The sequence below is a fragment of the Mauremys reevesii genome, linkage group 11 (assembly GCF_016161935.1).
Source record: "Mauremys reevesii isolate NIE-2019 linkage group 11, ASM1616193v1, whole genome shotgun sequence".
NCBI classification, from domain to species: Eukaryota; Metazoa; Chordata; order Testudines; family Geoemydidae; genus Mauremys; species Mauremys reevesii.
The window spans coordinates 64,276,117-64,288,520 of NC_052633.1; the positions used below are offsets into that span (position 1 = coordinate 64,276,117).

Consider the following 12,404-nt stretch of genomic DNA (forward strand, 5'->3'; position numbering starts at 1 on the left):
CCTGCTGAATTCTCTGGTATTTGGTGTCTTTGTTCTCCAATTTATACTTCTCTGGATTTGCTGTAAGACCAGCCTCCCTTAGAGGGAGGTCCATCTGCTGAGAGGAAGACTAGAAAAGGGGAAGGAACTCTGGGTTCACTTGTCAAAGGGTCAAGAAAAGAGTCTTGCAGAGACTTTGGAAGAGGTCTTAAGACTTTTTCAGGACTAAAGAAGCAGCCAGACAGCTGAGTAAAATATCCCAAGAAAGGGATTCACTTGCCTAGAGACCCAGACAGCCAAGTCCCGAGAAGGAGACATATGCCTCAGCACTAGAAGGGGGTTTTCTGTCACTGCTGTAAATCTACCCTCTTGAGAGGCAGTTGGTAGGTTGATGGAAGCAGTGTCTATACTGGGTCTTAAATTGGTTTAACTGCGTCTCTCAGGTATGAATTTTTCACACCAATGAGAGCGTAGCTTGGTCAAGCTACATTTTAGGTGTAGATCAGGCCTTAGACTCTAAGGGACCACCAGGGGTATTGCAGTTACACCTTGAAGAAGAGAGAAGAGCTGAAATTATTTGCTTTTATTTGGGCTTTTGTTACTTTGACCGGTTGTTACCCTGGAAAGAGTGGCATTTTCAGCGCAGCTGGAGATGTAAGCTGAGGAGACTGCTGCATTCCTAGGACTAGAAGATAAGGTTCTCCCTCAGACCTAAGCCTTCAATATCTGCAGAATATAAGTTTTCCTTTTAATTTTTTTTTATTAAGAACATAAGTTTTGTAATGGAAGATTCTTTTTCATCAATACATGTTGGTAGCTGTCACATCAGCAAGACAGGTGTCAGAACAAACAGCCCCCTTCCTTCATGAGGCATATTGTCTACTTCATCAGGACGACATGGTTCTTTGTACTCCTTGGTATTTTCTGAGCAAGGTCAGTCCTTCTTTCCATGCATCTCAAGAAACAATCCGATTATCCAGAGCACAAACAGGAAAAGTCGTGGCAGCACAAAGAACTGGTGTAGCTGACAGAAAATGTTTCTAAGCACCAGCTTGAGTTGCTCCCCAATAATCCTTTGCAGAGCAGAAAAAAAAACAGTAGTGCAGACTAGCGGAGATGCTACTGAAAGAAAATAATCAGGAAAAACATGTGCCATACCCTCCCTGCCCTTCGTTCCTCCAGTCTCTGTCCCATCCCCTTTTCACGGCTTTTGCCCCTTCTCCTTTTCCCCATTTTCTTTCTGTTCAACTTCCCTTTCTCCCTCCCAGCCTGTATTCTTCTTTATTCCATCCCTTTCTACCACCCTAAGGAAACCCCATTCCATAAAATCCCTCTTCCTTATATCTGCCCCACCTCCTAGGATTTCCCTTAGTTGGGATTTCAGCCCAATACCTTTATTCCTCTTAATATATTTAGTTTAGTTATTTCTAGATTTAACCATTATATATGAAAAATATTAAATTCTATTTAATGTTTAAAATATATATTAGCTTGTACTGGAGGGAGGAGTGTGATTAGAGGTTAGGGTGACCCTGATTCTGAACTGAGGCCAAGCTGAGCAGGGCATAGTTTAGGTCAGTGGTTCTCAACCTTTCCAAACTACTGTATCCTTTTCAGGAGTCTGATTTGTCTTGCATACCCCCAAGATTCACCACATTTAAAAATTACTTGCTTACAAAATCAGACATAAAAAAAAAATGTCACAGCACATTAATACTGTAAAGCTGCTGACTTTCTCATTTTGACCATATAATTTTAAAATACATCAATTGGAATATAAATCTTGTACTTACATTTCAGTGCATAGTATATGGAGCAGTATAAATAAGTCATTGTCTGTATGAAATGTTAGTTTGTGTGGACTTCGCTAGTGCTTTGTGTGTAACTTGTTGTAAAACTAGGCAACTATCTAGATGGGTTGATATACCCCCTGGAAGACCTCTTTGTACCAGCAGGGGTACACACACATACGCCTGGTTGAGAACCACTGGTTTAGGTCAGAGGACGAAGCAAGGTGGCTTTATATGATCTCTGTGTCCTCTCAGATTCTTGGCTGAGCTCCCACACTTCTAGTAGTTTCATACCTCACATATGGGTGACCAGACAGCAAGTGTGAAAAATCGGGATGGGGGTGGGGGGTAATAGGTGCCTATATAAGAAAAAAAAAACAACCAAATTGGGATTGTCCCTATAAAATTGGGACATCAGGTCACCTCACATGCATTTTCCACCAGAGGGCTGCTCCCAGCAAGAGGCCTAGAAGTGCCAACTGTAAATAACAGCGTCATAAAGACAAACATCTCTTCTCTATCATGAGAAGGAAGTGATGCAACTTTCTAGGGTGCGTATTCGAAATTCCCCTCCCCAGGGACCAGGCCTTGCACTGCAGAAGAATATAAAAGATGGACATGATCTATATCACTGCAGATTATAGAGTAACCAGCTGTGTGTGTTGTATACTTATTCACTCTGCACTTTGTACCGTATTCCTCCCTGATTGGGCTATTTTGTGTAAATAAGGCTACAAAAACAGTGGCAGGTAGGGCTGCCTCTGGCCAAGGGACACAGCATGGGGGAGACGGCTTTCCCTGTGCCCAGGGAGAAGCTGTTTTCTTTGCCACAGTAAAGTTATATACACCAGCAGCTCACTCTCTTTTGGCTTCACCATACTCTGAAGGTCATTTCGCTGCTTACACTGCACAATCCAGGCAGGTCTCCTCTGCTAAATAACACATTTTACTAGAACACCTCGGTGGGTGGGTGGGCGTCTGGTGGGTGGGGAAGGGAATGAGGGGTGCAGGGGAAGGGATTAGGCCAGGCGGGAGTCCAGGGGACATGTGTTTGCCCTGGGCAGGAGCTTTGGGTGGCGTGGGGGAGGGTTATTGCCTGCAGGGAGACGGGCGAGGCCGGGAGCAGAGGGTAGATTTGGCTTCCCTGGGGCGGGGGCTGCTGCTGTGTCGGCGCGAAGCAGGTTTGGTCACCGGCTCCGCCGCCCGCCCGTCCCGCAGCCAGAGAAAAAGAAACTCGGGCAGCAGGGAGGGGACGTGCGGAGAAATGAAAGTGAAACTGGCCCTGCACCGTGCAGAGCCGCCCAGGCTACTCGGAAACAGCCGGTCATGGCCGGGGAGGCGAAGTGCTCCTTCCCGCTGCTGGTGGAGGGGGACTGGGGGGGCTCCGGGCTCCCCAAGACCCTGAGGAAGAAACTCCTCTGCTACTTCCAGAGCGGGAAGAAATCCGGAGGGGGCGAGTGCGAGATCCGGGAGCGGCCCGGCCAGGTCCTGGTTTGCTTCGCCCAGGACGACGGTAAGGGGGGGACGCGTCGCTTTGCTTTGCTTTGCATTGCATGTAGTGTGGGCAACAAATGTCTGATCGGAACGTGTGTGTGTGTCAGCGTCCTGCAGGGTCCGGGGGAGTGGGGGCACAGGGCGAAAGAGTGTGTGAGTGTGTGTGTCAGGTCCACTCCCTCGCCCCAGGGAAAATGTCTCCTAAATTTGGCCGCTTCCACGTTTGATCTGACCAAATTGTGCTCTAGAGAGGCAGGGGCACCATTGCAAGTGGGGGCAAATTTCCGCTGCGGTCTTAGGCCCCTGCAAGGTCTTGTTTTTTTTTGTTTTGTTTTTTTAATTAGGATAAAATGTAAAAATCAATCTATTTTGGGAACATGTGTTGTGAGGATTTCCTGCATTTTTAAAGAACAATTCACACAGGATTCTTCAGGAAAAGCTGTAACAACTTTCCAGTACTGGAAATGTTTCAAGTTCTAGCTCTGTACTTTGTCAATTTCTCTAGTGAAATTTACCAATGCACAGAAAGCTGCTGTCCTGTGTAGTGGCCTCATATAATCATCCTCACAGGTGTAGTTTATATCTGCCAACCCCTCATGGACATGCCTATAATTTCATCAGTTCATGGAGGCCTTGATTCAGCAAAATCTTCAACTTGTAAGCATGGGCTTGAGGCCTGTTGACTTCATTGGGGTTTGTTTAAGTACATGCTTAAGCTCCCATCCTAAATGAGCAAATAATATCCAGGCCTGTACATGTTCTTTCAAACTGTGGGTAACGGTATGTTTACGCTGCAGTTAAATATGTGTGGCTGGCCTGTGTCTGCTGACTCAGGCTTGTGGGGCACAGGCTGCAGGGCTATAAAACTGCAGTGTAAAGATCCAGCCGTCTGTGTCACATTAATCTTCTCTTGACATTTCACTGAGAGATGAGAATCTGTGCCACTTAGACCTCTATGCTATTCACATCACATCTGGTAGTGTTAGATCTCACAAGCTGGGTAGCACTGGGCTTTATCCGTATTTGGATGAAAGACCTCCATCTTGGAAAGCCGTGTGACTTGGGAAGCAGTGCTGGTAATTCAGGTGGCGATGTTCTTCCTCGATAAGTGGCGTTCAGAGGTTGTTACATGCCAGTATTTCTGCATAGTAGCTGGGGTCCAGTGCTGTTAGAGATGCTGGGTATGGCCTTGCACTCTGTGCAGTCACATATGCCTGTGCAAAATGAGTGTATGATGTTGCCACTTTGTACTGACTTTGCACAGTAGCGCACAAAATGAAAGTCAGTAGGGAACCAGCCCTGCTGTCCTTTAGATGGGATATAATATAAAAATGAGGTGATGACTTCTTGAGACCGATAAAGATTTGTTGGCATTTTTGCTAGAGTTAGGGGAGTGTTGCAGTAATAGCAACACCAGCCCTGTGGTCCCTGACAAATGCCTCGGTGTAATTGCCTTCTCATTAACTTACATTTGCCTTGTTGATTAATTAAATAGGATAGTCTCCTCCTCTGTCCTTAAAGGGATATGATCAGCTCAAAATCTAGTGATTTAAAAAAAAATACAACAGGTTACAGGTAGTTTCGGGTATTACATGTACTTTTGAGTCCCCCTGCCAATTTTTGGCTTTTGCAATTTTTTATATTTTAAAAATATTTTCTCCTATTGATGAAATAGCCACAGGAATTGGGGAAACAGAGAAAATTACTATATACAAGGTGCTGCCAAATACACAATTTAAGCAAACTTATAAAAAGAGAACTCTTTTCTTTTCGTAATCTTAAGTATTGTAAAAATAAGTTCAGATGGAGGCATTATTTTGTCAGCACACTGTTGTTTAGTGTTGCTCTGTGCTGTTAAACAGTTCCTGCATGCCTCCCAGAAGTGGCTGCATTTCAGGACTGGGTGAAATACTTCTTCCATATATACAATACTTTACCAAGAGCTAGATGGAGCCTTTGCTCCTGCCCTGAATAAGGGGCAGTATCTAAGTGCTTTGCCCCAGAAGGAACCTTGGGAAGGATTTGTGACTTGGAGAATGGAGTACTTAAATTATTGCAGCCTTTTACAGGATGCAGCTTACTTCCTGCTTGTGTCATCCCAGCTCTGTTGGTCATTATATCATGGGGTGGGGCCTTGGAGCTGATTCAGTCCCCACTTTCTGCCTGTCTCTACCATTCTCTGTGCACATGCTCATGTTTGAGGGCTGGGGGAGGGAGTATTGGTCCCCCAGAGCCAGCTCTCCCAGCACCGATCTCACGATGATCCGGCCAGGCTGCACAGAGGTGTGGAAATAAACCTTACTCCCCTGAGTGGCCACGTTAGGGGCACTGACAGCCTGCCCCAAGCTCTGTAAAGCACTGGGTATGAAAGTGCTATATTGGTGTAATATCTTATTATTTATTACAAGCTGCTTCTCTTTAGAACATATTCCTGTAAACGATTGACTCATAGCTCCTGAATGGAAAAGCGGGTGTCATCTATATGTCCCTTTTCCCCATCCCACACACGTTAGATTCAGTAGATCTCAGACCTCCTGATACAAGTAATGCTTTTTTTCTTTTTGTAATTTTTATGTTGATTAAGGCCGTTCATTTGTCCGTACCACAAATCTGCCAAATATGTTTCTTTGATGCTGAGCAAGCCTTAAAAACAAAAAACAAAAAATCCACTAGATGGAGCCAGTGGTTCAAAAATGGTGTACAAGAAAGTAAACATATTCAGGTTTCATGGCGCAATCAGTATCTGGTATCCAGGATAGGTTAAGCCTCTGGTATGTCCGGATTGACATCATGACATTTATGTTGGTATGCACAATGGAAAGTCTCTGTGACAGGTTCCCCTTCATAATGCAGGGACTAGATCCACCTGATACTCTAATCTTGCAAACATTTATACTCATGCTAACTTTCTGCATACAAGTAGTCAGGGGCGCTGGAACAATTTGTACAATGTGGGTGCTGAGAGCCATTGAACCAAACTGTAAGCCCTGTGTCTGAGGGAAACCACTTCAAACCAGCACCCCCAGCTAGGGTGACCAGATGAGGGGAAGAAAATATCGGGACACATGGTGGTGGTGGTGGGGGGTGCCCGCAGAGCAAAAAAAAAAAGCCAGGTCCTGGCCCGGCTGAGAAAAAAGCCCACAATGCTGCCGGCGGATATTGGGACAAAACGAGAAGACGAGACACGATACCCTGAGCATTAGGATATAAGAGTGCCGCATAGACCTACAGACCATCTTTCCTACCAAGGTTAGACGTTTTCTTTATTTGTATTTTAGTGAGGCAACGAGTTCTTGACAAAAAGACCCATGAGCTCGATTTGCCAGAGAAAGGAGGATTAAAGCTGGTTGTCAGCTGGCCTGAAACAACAGGTGCAACCGAAGAGGCCGTGTTTCAGGAAGAGTTGGATCCTGAACAGGTAAATAAATACAAACCAAACCCGCAGCATCCAGAGCTTTGAAGCAATAGCAGGAGCATCAGGTCGTTCGTTAATATTCTACTGTCTTTTTATTTGCAGGCTTTAGAGACAGCAGGCAAAGCTCAGGAGCAAGGTAAAGTGTTCTTCATAATATAGTATATAGAAGAACAGTTTGGTTCTTGATAAAATGAAAATGTTGGTGCTAGAGGTAAAACTTTTTCACCACTGACCTGTACTTCTGTAGGGAGTTGTTCAGAACCATCTCTCTCTGGGTTTGGCTTCAAAAGCTGGTCAGAAAGACTGGCTGAGAAACAGGACTATCTGGGATGGGATCAGCAAGTGCCTATACCACAATTCTACTAAGAGTGCTCAAACTCTGAGACTTTATTATGACACTTTTCTCCTCCCTGTGCAGAAAAGACAACGTCAGTCAAACTAAAGATGCTCTTGAAACTAACAATTTTCCATTCCTTTTTATGAACCTGTCTCCTTCAAGGTTTAAATAGCCGTGGTGTGTCCCTTAAATACCTTGGCTGTCACTGAAAATTCTAGGCATTACTAGGGAAAACACACCTCCTGACTGGTCAACTTACCAGATTATCAGGTACATCCAAAACTGTCTTTCATATTCCATTGGTTTCAATGGGATGCCAATGGAAGAACAATAGCTGTGGAGGACAAGCGTTGAAAGAGTTAAGCTTAGGTGAGGGATCTTTGTATACCTCTAGTTTAAAGATTCTTGTACAGAACTATGGTGCTTGCAAGTATTTCCTGGTTCTATGACATAGTTACACTGAGGCCCATGTATTCGGGTCAGGTTGTGTAGTCACATGTTGTGATACTAACTTGAAAAGACACAGTGGGCAGAATGCAGAACTACGAAGGGATAACTTCAAATGTTGTTATGAAAAATGATACATCTCATTAATACGTTAATGAGTTTACTTAGACCCCCTTCCCAGCACTACTCTGGTAAACTTTCTCATTCAAAGTGTGGTCTAGAGCAGGGGTGGGCAAACTTTTTGGCCTGAGGGCCGCATCAGATTTTGGAAATTGTATGGAGGGCTGGTTAGCGGAGCGGGGCGTGGCCCAGTCCCCACCCCCTATCCGCCCCACTCTGCTTCTCGCCCCCTGATGGCCCACCCCCGGGACTCCTGTCCCATCCAACCCCCACTGTTCCCTGACAGCCCCCCGGGACCCCTGCCCCATCCGCCCCCCTTTCTCTCTGTCACCTGATCACCCCTGGAACCCCTACCCTGACTGTCCCCCGCCGCCCCATCCAATCCATCCTCCTTCTTGACTGCCCCCCGGACTCCTGTCCCCATTCAACCCCCCTGTTCCCCCCCCTCTGACCACCCGGTCCACACCCCCACCCCCTGACCATGACCCTGAACTCCCCTGCCCTCTATCCAACCCCCTGCCCCCTGCCCACGCTGCCTGTGGCACCGGCTGCACAGCAGCGCACCGTGCAGCACAGGCCCCACAGCGGGCCAGCAGCGCAGCGCAGGCAGCAGCTGCCCCCAGGAGCTCTGCAGCCAGCCCAGGCAGAGCGGCGAGCTGGCAGGGGGCTGGGGAGCAGGGGAGGGGGGGGGGAGTAAGGGGGGGGAGCAGAGGGGGGGGCAGGGGGGGGGAGGGGGGGGGGGGGAGGGGTGGGCTGGATGGGGTGCCCACTTGGGGCATGGTTGCCAGCTTCTCAGACTCAGACTGGAATAGAGTCTAGAAAACTAATCATCACCAGTGAAAGTCTTCAGGTTCAGGAAGAAGGTTAACTTAAGGTTCAGGTTGTTTAGTTTTGTTAGGAATTTTTTTTTTTTTTTTAATATTTTTTTTATTTCTCACATTTTTAATTATTTAACACATTCATAATAATAAATATTACTAAATAGCTGTTTTTATCTGAATAGCTATCTTCTTTCTTCTTTGCTTCTTTCAATCTTTTCTTAGCTCTTTCTTTTAAATTTAGCATTTATATTCTATAGCATCAATGTTGTAATAGTTCCCCCCCCCAAAAATAAAAAAAACCAAAAAAAATATTAAACTTTATGTTTTTTATCTTGTTCCCATCCATGTTTATATAATTGTTTTATGCTTCTTGGGGTAATTTCGAGCCACTACACTGTGCATCCGCTGCATATATCTATTTTATATTTTATTTCTTTTTTTTATTTCTTCTTTCCTTTTTTCTGACAGGAAGCAAAGGCAGAAGTTCTCTCCAGCTCGCAGTTTCAGTTCAGCCCACCACAGCACAGAGACAGACAGGAGGCAAGAGGGAGGCAGGAGGGGGGACTGGGGAAGGAGTGGGGCTGACCCCTCTGCCTAGCTCTAGTCACGTGTGGCTGGGCTGCTGGGGACGGCTCTTCTCCTTCCTTTCCCCTGAACCCCATCCCAGGGGTTGACCCCCCCCCACCCCCCCCCTTGCCCTCTGCTTCTGCTAAACCCCCCCCCCCCCTCCCCCCCTCCTCTTGCTCAGGGAGGAGGGAGAAGGATCCTGTACAGCCCCTGCTGCCATCCCCCCCCCCCCCATCCTCCCAGACCTCATACAGACCCCCCTCTGCTGCCCCTCCCCTCTCAGAACTCCCCCTGGTGAGCTCCACTCCGCCTGCAGCTGGACCACCCTGTTGAGCCACGCGCATCTGGATCCCCCCCCCCCACCCCCCCCCACAGTCCCCATTACTGTGCGCCCCAGAACCCAACAAACCCCCCCCATCCAGATCCCCCCCCGCATGCAGATTCCCCCCTGAGCGGCCCAAACCCAGATAGCCCCACCCCCTCTCCTTCCCCTATACCCCCCCCCCCCCCCCCCCCCCTCCCTCCGCAGGATCCCCTTGCAAGCCAGCCTGCCCATACAAAGGGGCAGCGTCCTGGGGTGTTTCTGGGGCAGGTCAGATCCTTGCACTGTCAGAGTTGGGTGCAGCCTCACTGCTGAGCCCGTGTCCCGGTGGGGTGGGAGGGAGTTGCACAGAGATCTCCCATCTCTGTGTAGCCAATGGCCTGTGCTCCACAATGCCATGCTGGAGCCTCCACATTTATTTGACAAATAAAATTTGCAGAATTTTGCAGAATTTTAAAATAATGTGCACAGAATTTTAATTGTTTGGCGCAGAATGCCCTTGGGAGTAGTGTGCTTTCGACATTTTATCAGCTGTGGTGGATGAGGCTCTATTCCTGTAGGTGATTTTCCTGTAGATAGGTCTGACAACCCTTTGATGTTTTACAGTATCCAGTAACTTAAGCGAAGCTTTGTCCCCATAATCATTTACTTTTTCCAGAAGAGAAAGCAAGAGCCCTTTTAAGAGGAAGAGATGAAAGTTTTAAAAAATTAAAAACATTAGACAGTAAAATAATATTGAGTTTGCCCTAATATATTTACCCCATGAAATGTATTGAGTGTGTACAGCCTTGTAACCCAGCAACATCCTTTTATTTGTACTTCTGTCAAACTAGATGTACAGGAAGTCTTGCGAAGAAAGGAACATTCAGTGCAGAATAGTGCACCCTGTGTGGAGAATATTCAAGAACACCCCCAGACGACTTCATCTCTACTTGTGCTTGAAAATATAGAGGAGTCTGTCACAGAATGCATGTTAATTATGCTGTTGGAGACTATCAGTGGCTTATCGGGAGACAAGGACTTCAGCATGGAAATGATACCTGAAATAAATGCTGCTGTAGTTACCTTTATCAAAAGTATAGGTAAGACAGAATCTACACTGCCAGTAATTTTTATGTGTAGTTTTAAAAGGTGGCTACCACCTAATGCATTAAGAATTGCCATAAAAGAAATTTGAATTGTAAATTGGGATCTAAATTGGCTACAATCACTCATGAAAAAGACCTGGGTAGCATTGTGGACAGATCCCAGAAAACATCTGCTCCGTGTGCAGCTATTATCAAAAAGGCAACCAGAATGTGAGGATGTAGAAAGATTTTGAGAGACAATAATATTGAAAATATTATCATGCCAACTTCATAAATTGACAGTGCAGCCACACTTGGAGTGCTGTGTTTCATTCTGGTCATTCCATCTCAGAAAAGATATAACAGAAATAGGAGTGGATGGAGTCCAGAGATGGGTTGAAAATATGAGCAGTATGGAAACACTCCCATATGACAAGAGATTAAAAAGATTAGAACTACTTATCTTGCAGAAGAGATTAATAGGAGACACGTCAGAGAAATACAATAATGAATAGTATTGAGAAAGTAAATTGCGTGTTCCTATTTTACCTTTATGATAACACAAGAACAAAAGGACAGCGAATGAAATTGGAAGACAATTAATTTAAAACTAATTACTGGAAATAATGTATTACAAAATAAATAAATACCTTATTACACAATTGGCCTGTGGAATTCATTGTCACAGACACCGTGGTATTTACACTAGGAAACTTGCCCAGTGCTGAAAATGGTTTCATTCCAGGTGTAAACAGAACCAACCCACACTCAGTACCATTTCAGAAATCATAGCTGAGCCCTAAGAATGATACAGTAAAGAATGTTTCACGAATGCCTTTTTTCTGATTTCAGACACCGTGGAATTTTTGGACCTATGTGCCCAAAACAACAGAATGAAAAACTTAAAAATTACTGCCAGGCTTCTTGAATTGACACAGAGCATCAAGGCTGAAAACATACCATCTAATGTTCCTAAAGATTATATAACCATCTACTTTGAAAGTCCAAAGAATGGAGGTGGCCCAGTATTAGATGTTCAGCATTTCCGTGAGGAGAAGTCAGCTATCATTACTTTTTGTGATCACAAAGGTAATACCGTCTCACTTTCAGTACGTCTTTTCATTAGAAAATGAACATGATATTCTTAGAAAATGGTTAACCATCTTGGTGTCTGAAAGTAAATGGCTACACTACTAATAAGAGACCCAGGTCGGGTTTGGTGTCATAAAAGTAAAGTGCTTAGGCCCTGTTCCAAGGTTCTGAGTTCTTTCCAGGAGGTGTTGTGCAACCTCTACTCAACATTGACTTGCCTCAATGTGACTTGCAGGTTTTCAGCATCTCAGAACTTGACCCAACGAAAGTTCATATCTAAATAAGAATTAAGTAGAATCTCATGGTTTGATTCACTAGAAATACCCATGTGTATTTGTTGCCTGTTCAGGATTCCAGAACCATTCCATCCTGTGTTATCTTTATATAACCTTTAATATCTCTGTTATGCATGGATTGATGACTCTCGGATGTTGGTTTTTAATATAAACACATCCATGTTTTTTCACCGTAGTTTTATTATATGTGACGATGGGGAAAGCAGGTTCTTTAAATCACTTTGAGCTGTGATCTGTTTGGATTTCATAAGCTAAGCAGGGACAAATTTCTTCTGCGTCTGGACGGGATATGTCTAAGTGGTGATGATTCAGTAGGTTGCAATGTTTCCTTTGAATCAGCATGAAACCAATGCCCCATCCTAGTGTTAGGGTCACCTCCAATAAATAACTCCCTGTAGTCAGAGTCTCAAGGTTTCCAGAATAATTTTGTTTGACTTTTAATTGAAGACCTCTGGTAACTGACTTATTTTTGTCTAACATGCTAAATGATTGCTTAAGAGGTTTCAGTATGTTAGACTTTGATGTATAACCTGGCTCATGGTAATGACACTTTTTGTACTCTCATCAATCACATTTTCCTTTGCATTGTCTATATCCCATTTAAAATTGCAGGAAAGTGCCCAAAAATTGACGTAACTTTCTGGTTGAGCAGTGGAC

The 12,404-nt window shown here is 45.1% G+C and overlaps 1 protein-coding gene across 1 annotated transcript in view; it reads left to right on the forward strand.

Moving 5' to 3' along the window:
• The first annotated feature begins 3,030 nt into the window (after positions 1-3,030).
• Positions 3,031-12,404, forward strand: part of LOC120374977 (protein mono-ADP-ribosyltransferase PARP14-like) — a 33,660-nt gene continuing 24,286 nt past the window's right edge. The window contains exons 1-5 of the mRNA XM_039495457.1: positions 3,031-3,282; positions 6,542-6,681; positions 6,781-6,814; positions 10,126-10,374; positions 11,212-11,448. Coding sequence (XP_039351391.1) covers positions 3,096-3,282; positions 6,542-6,681; positions 6,781-6,814; positions 10,126-10,374; positions 11,212-11,448 — 847 coding nt within the window. The 5' untranslated portion in view covers positions 3,031-3,095. The remainder of the gene's footprint in view (positions 3,283-6,541; positions 6,682-6,780; positions 6,815-10,125; positions 10,375-11,211; positions 11,449-12,404) is intronic.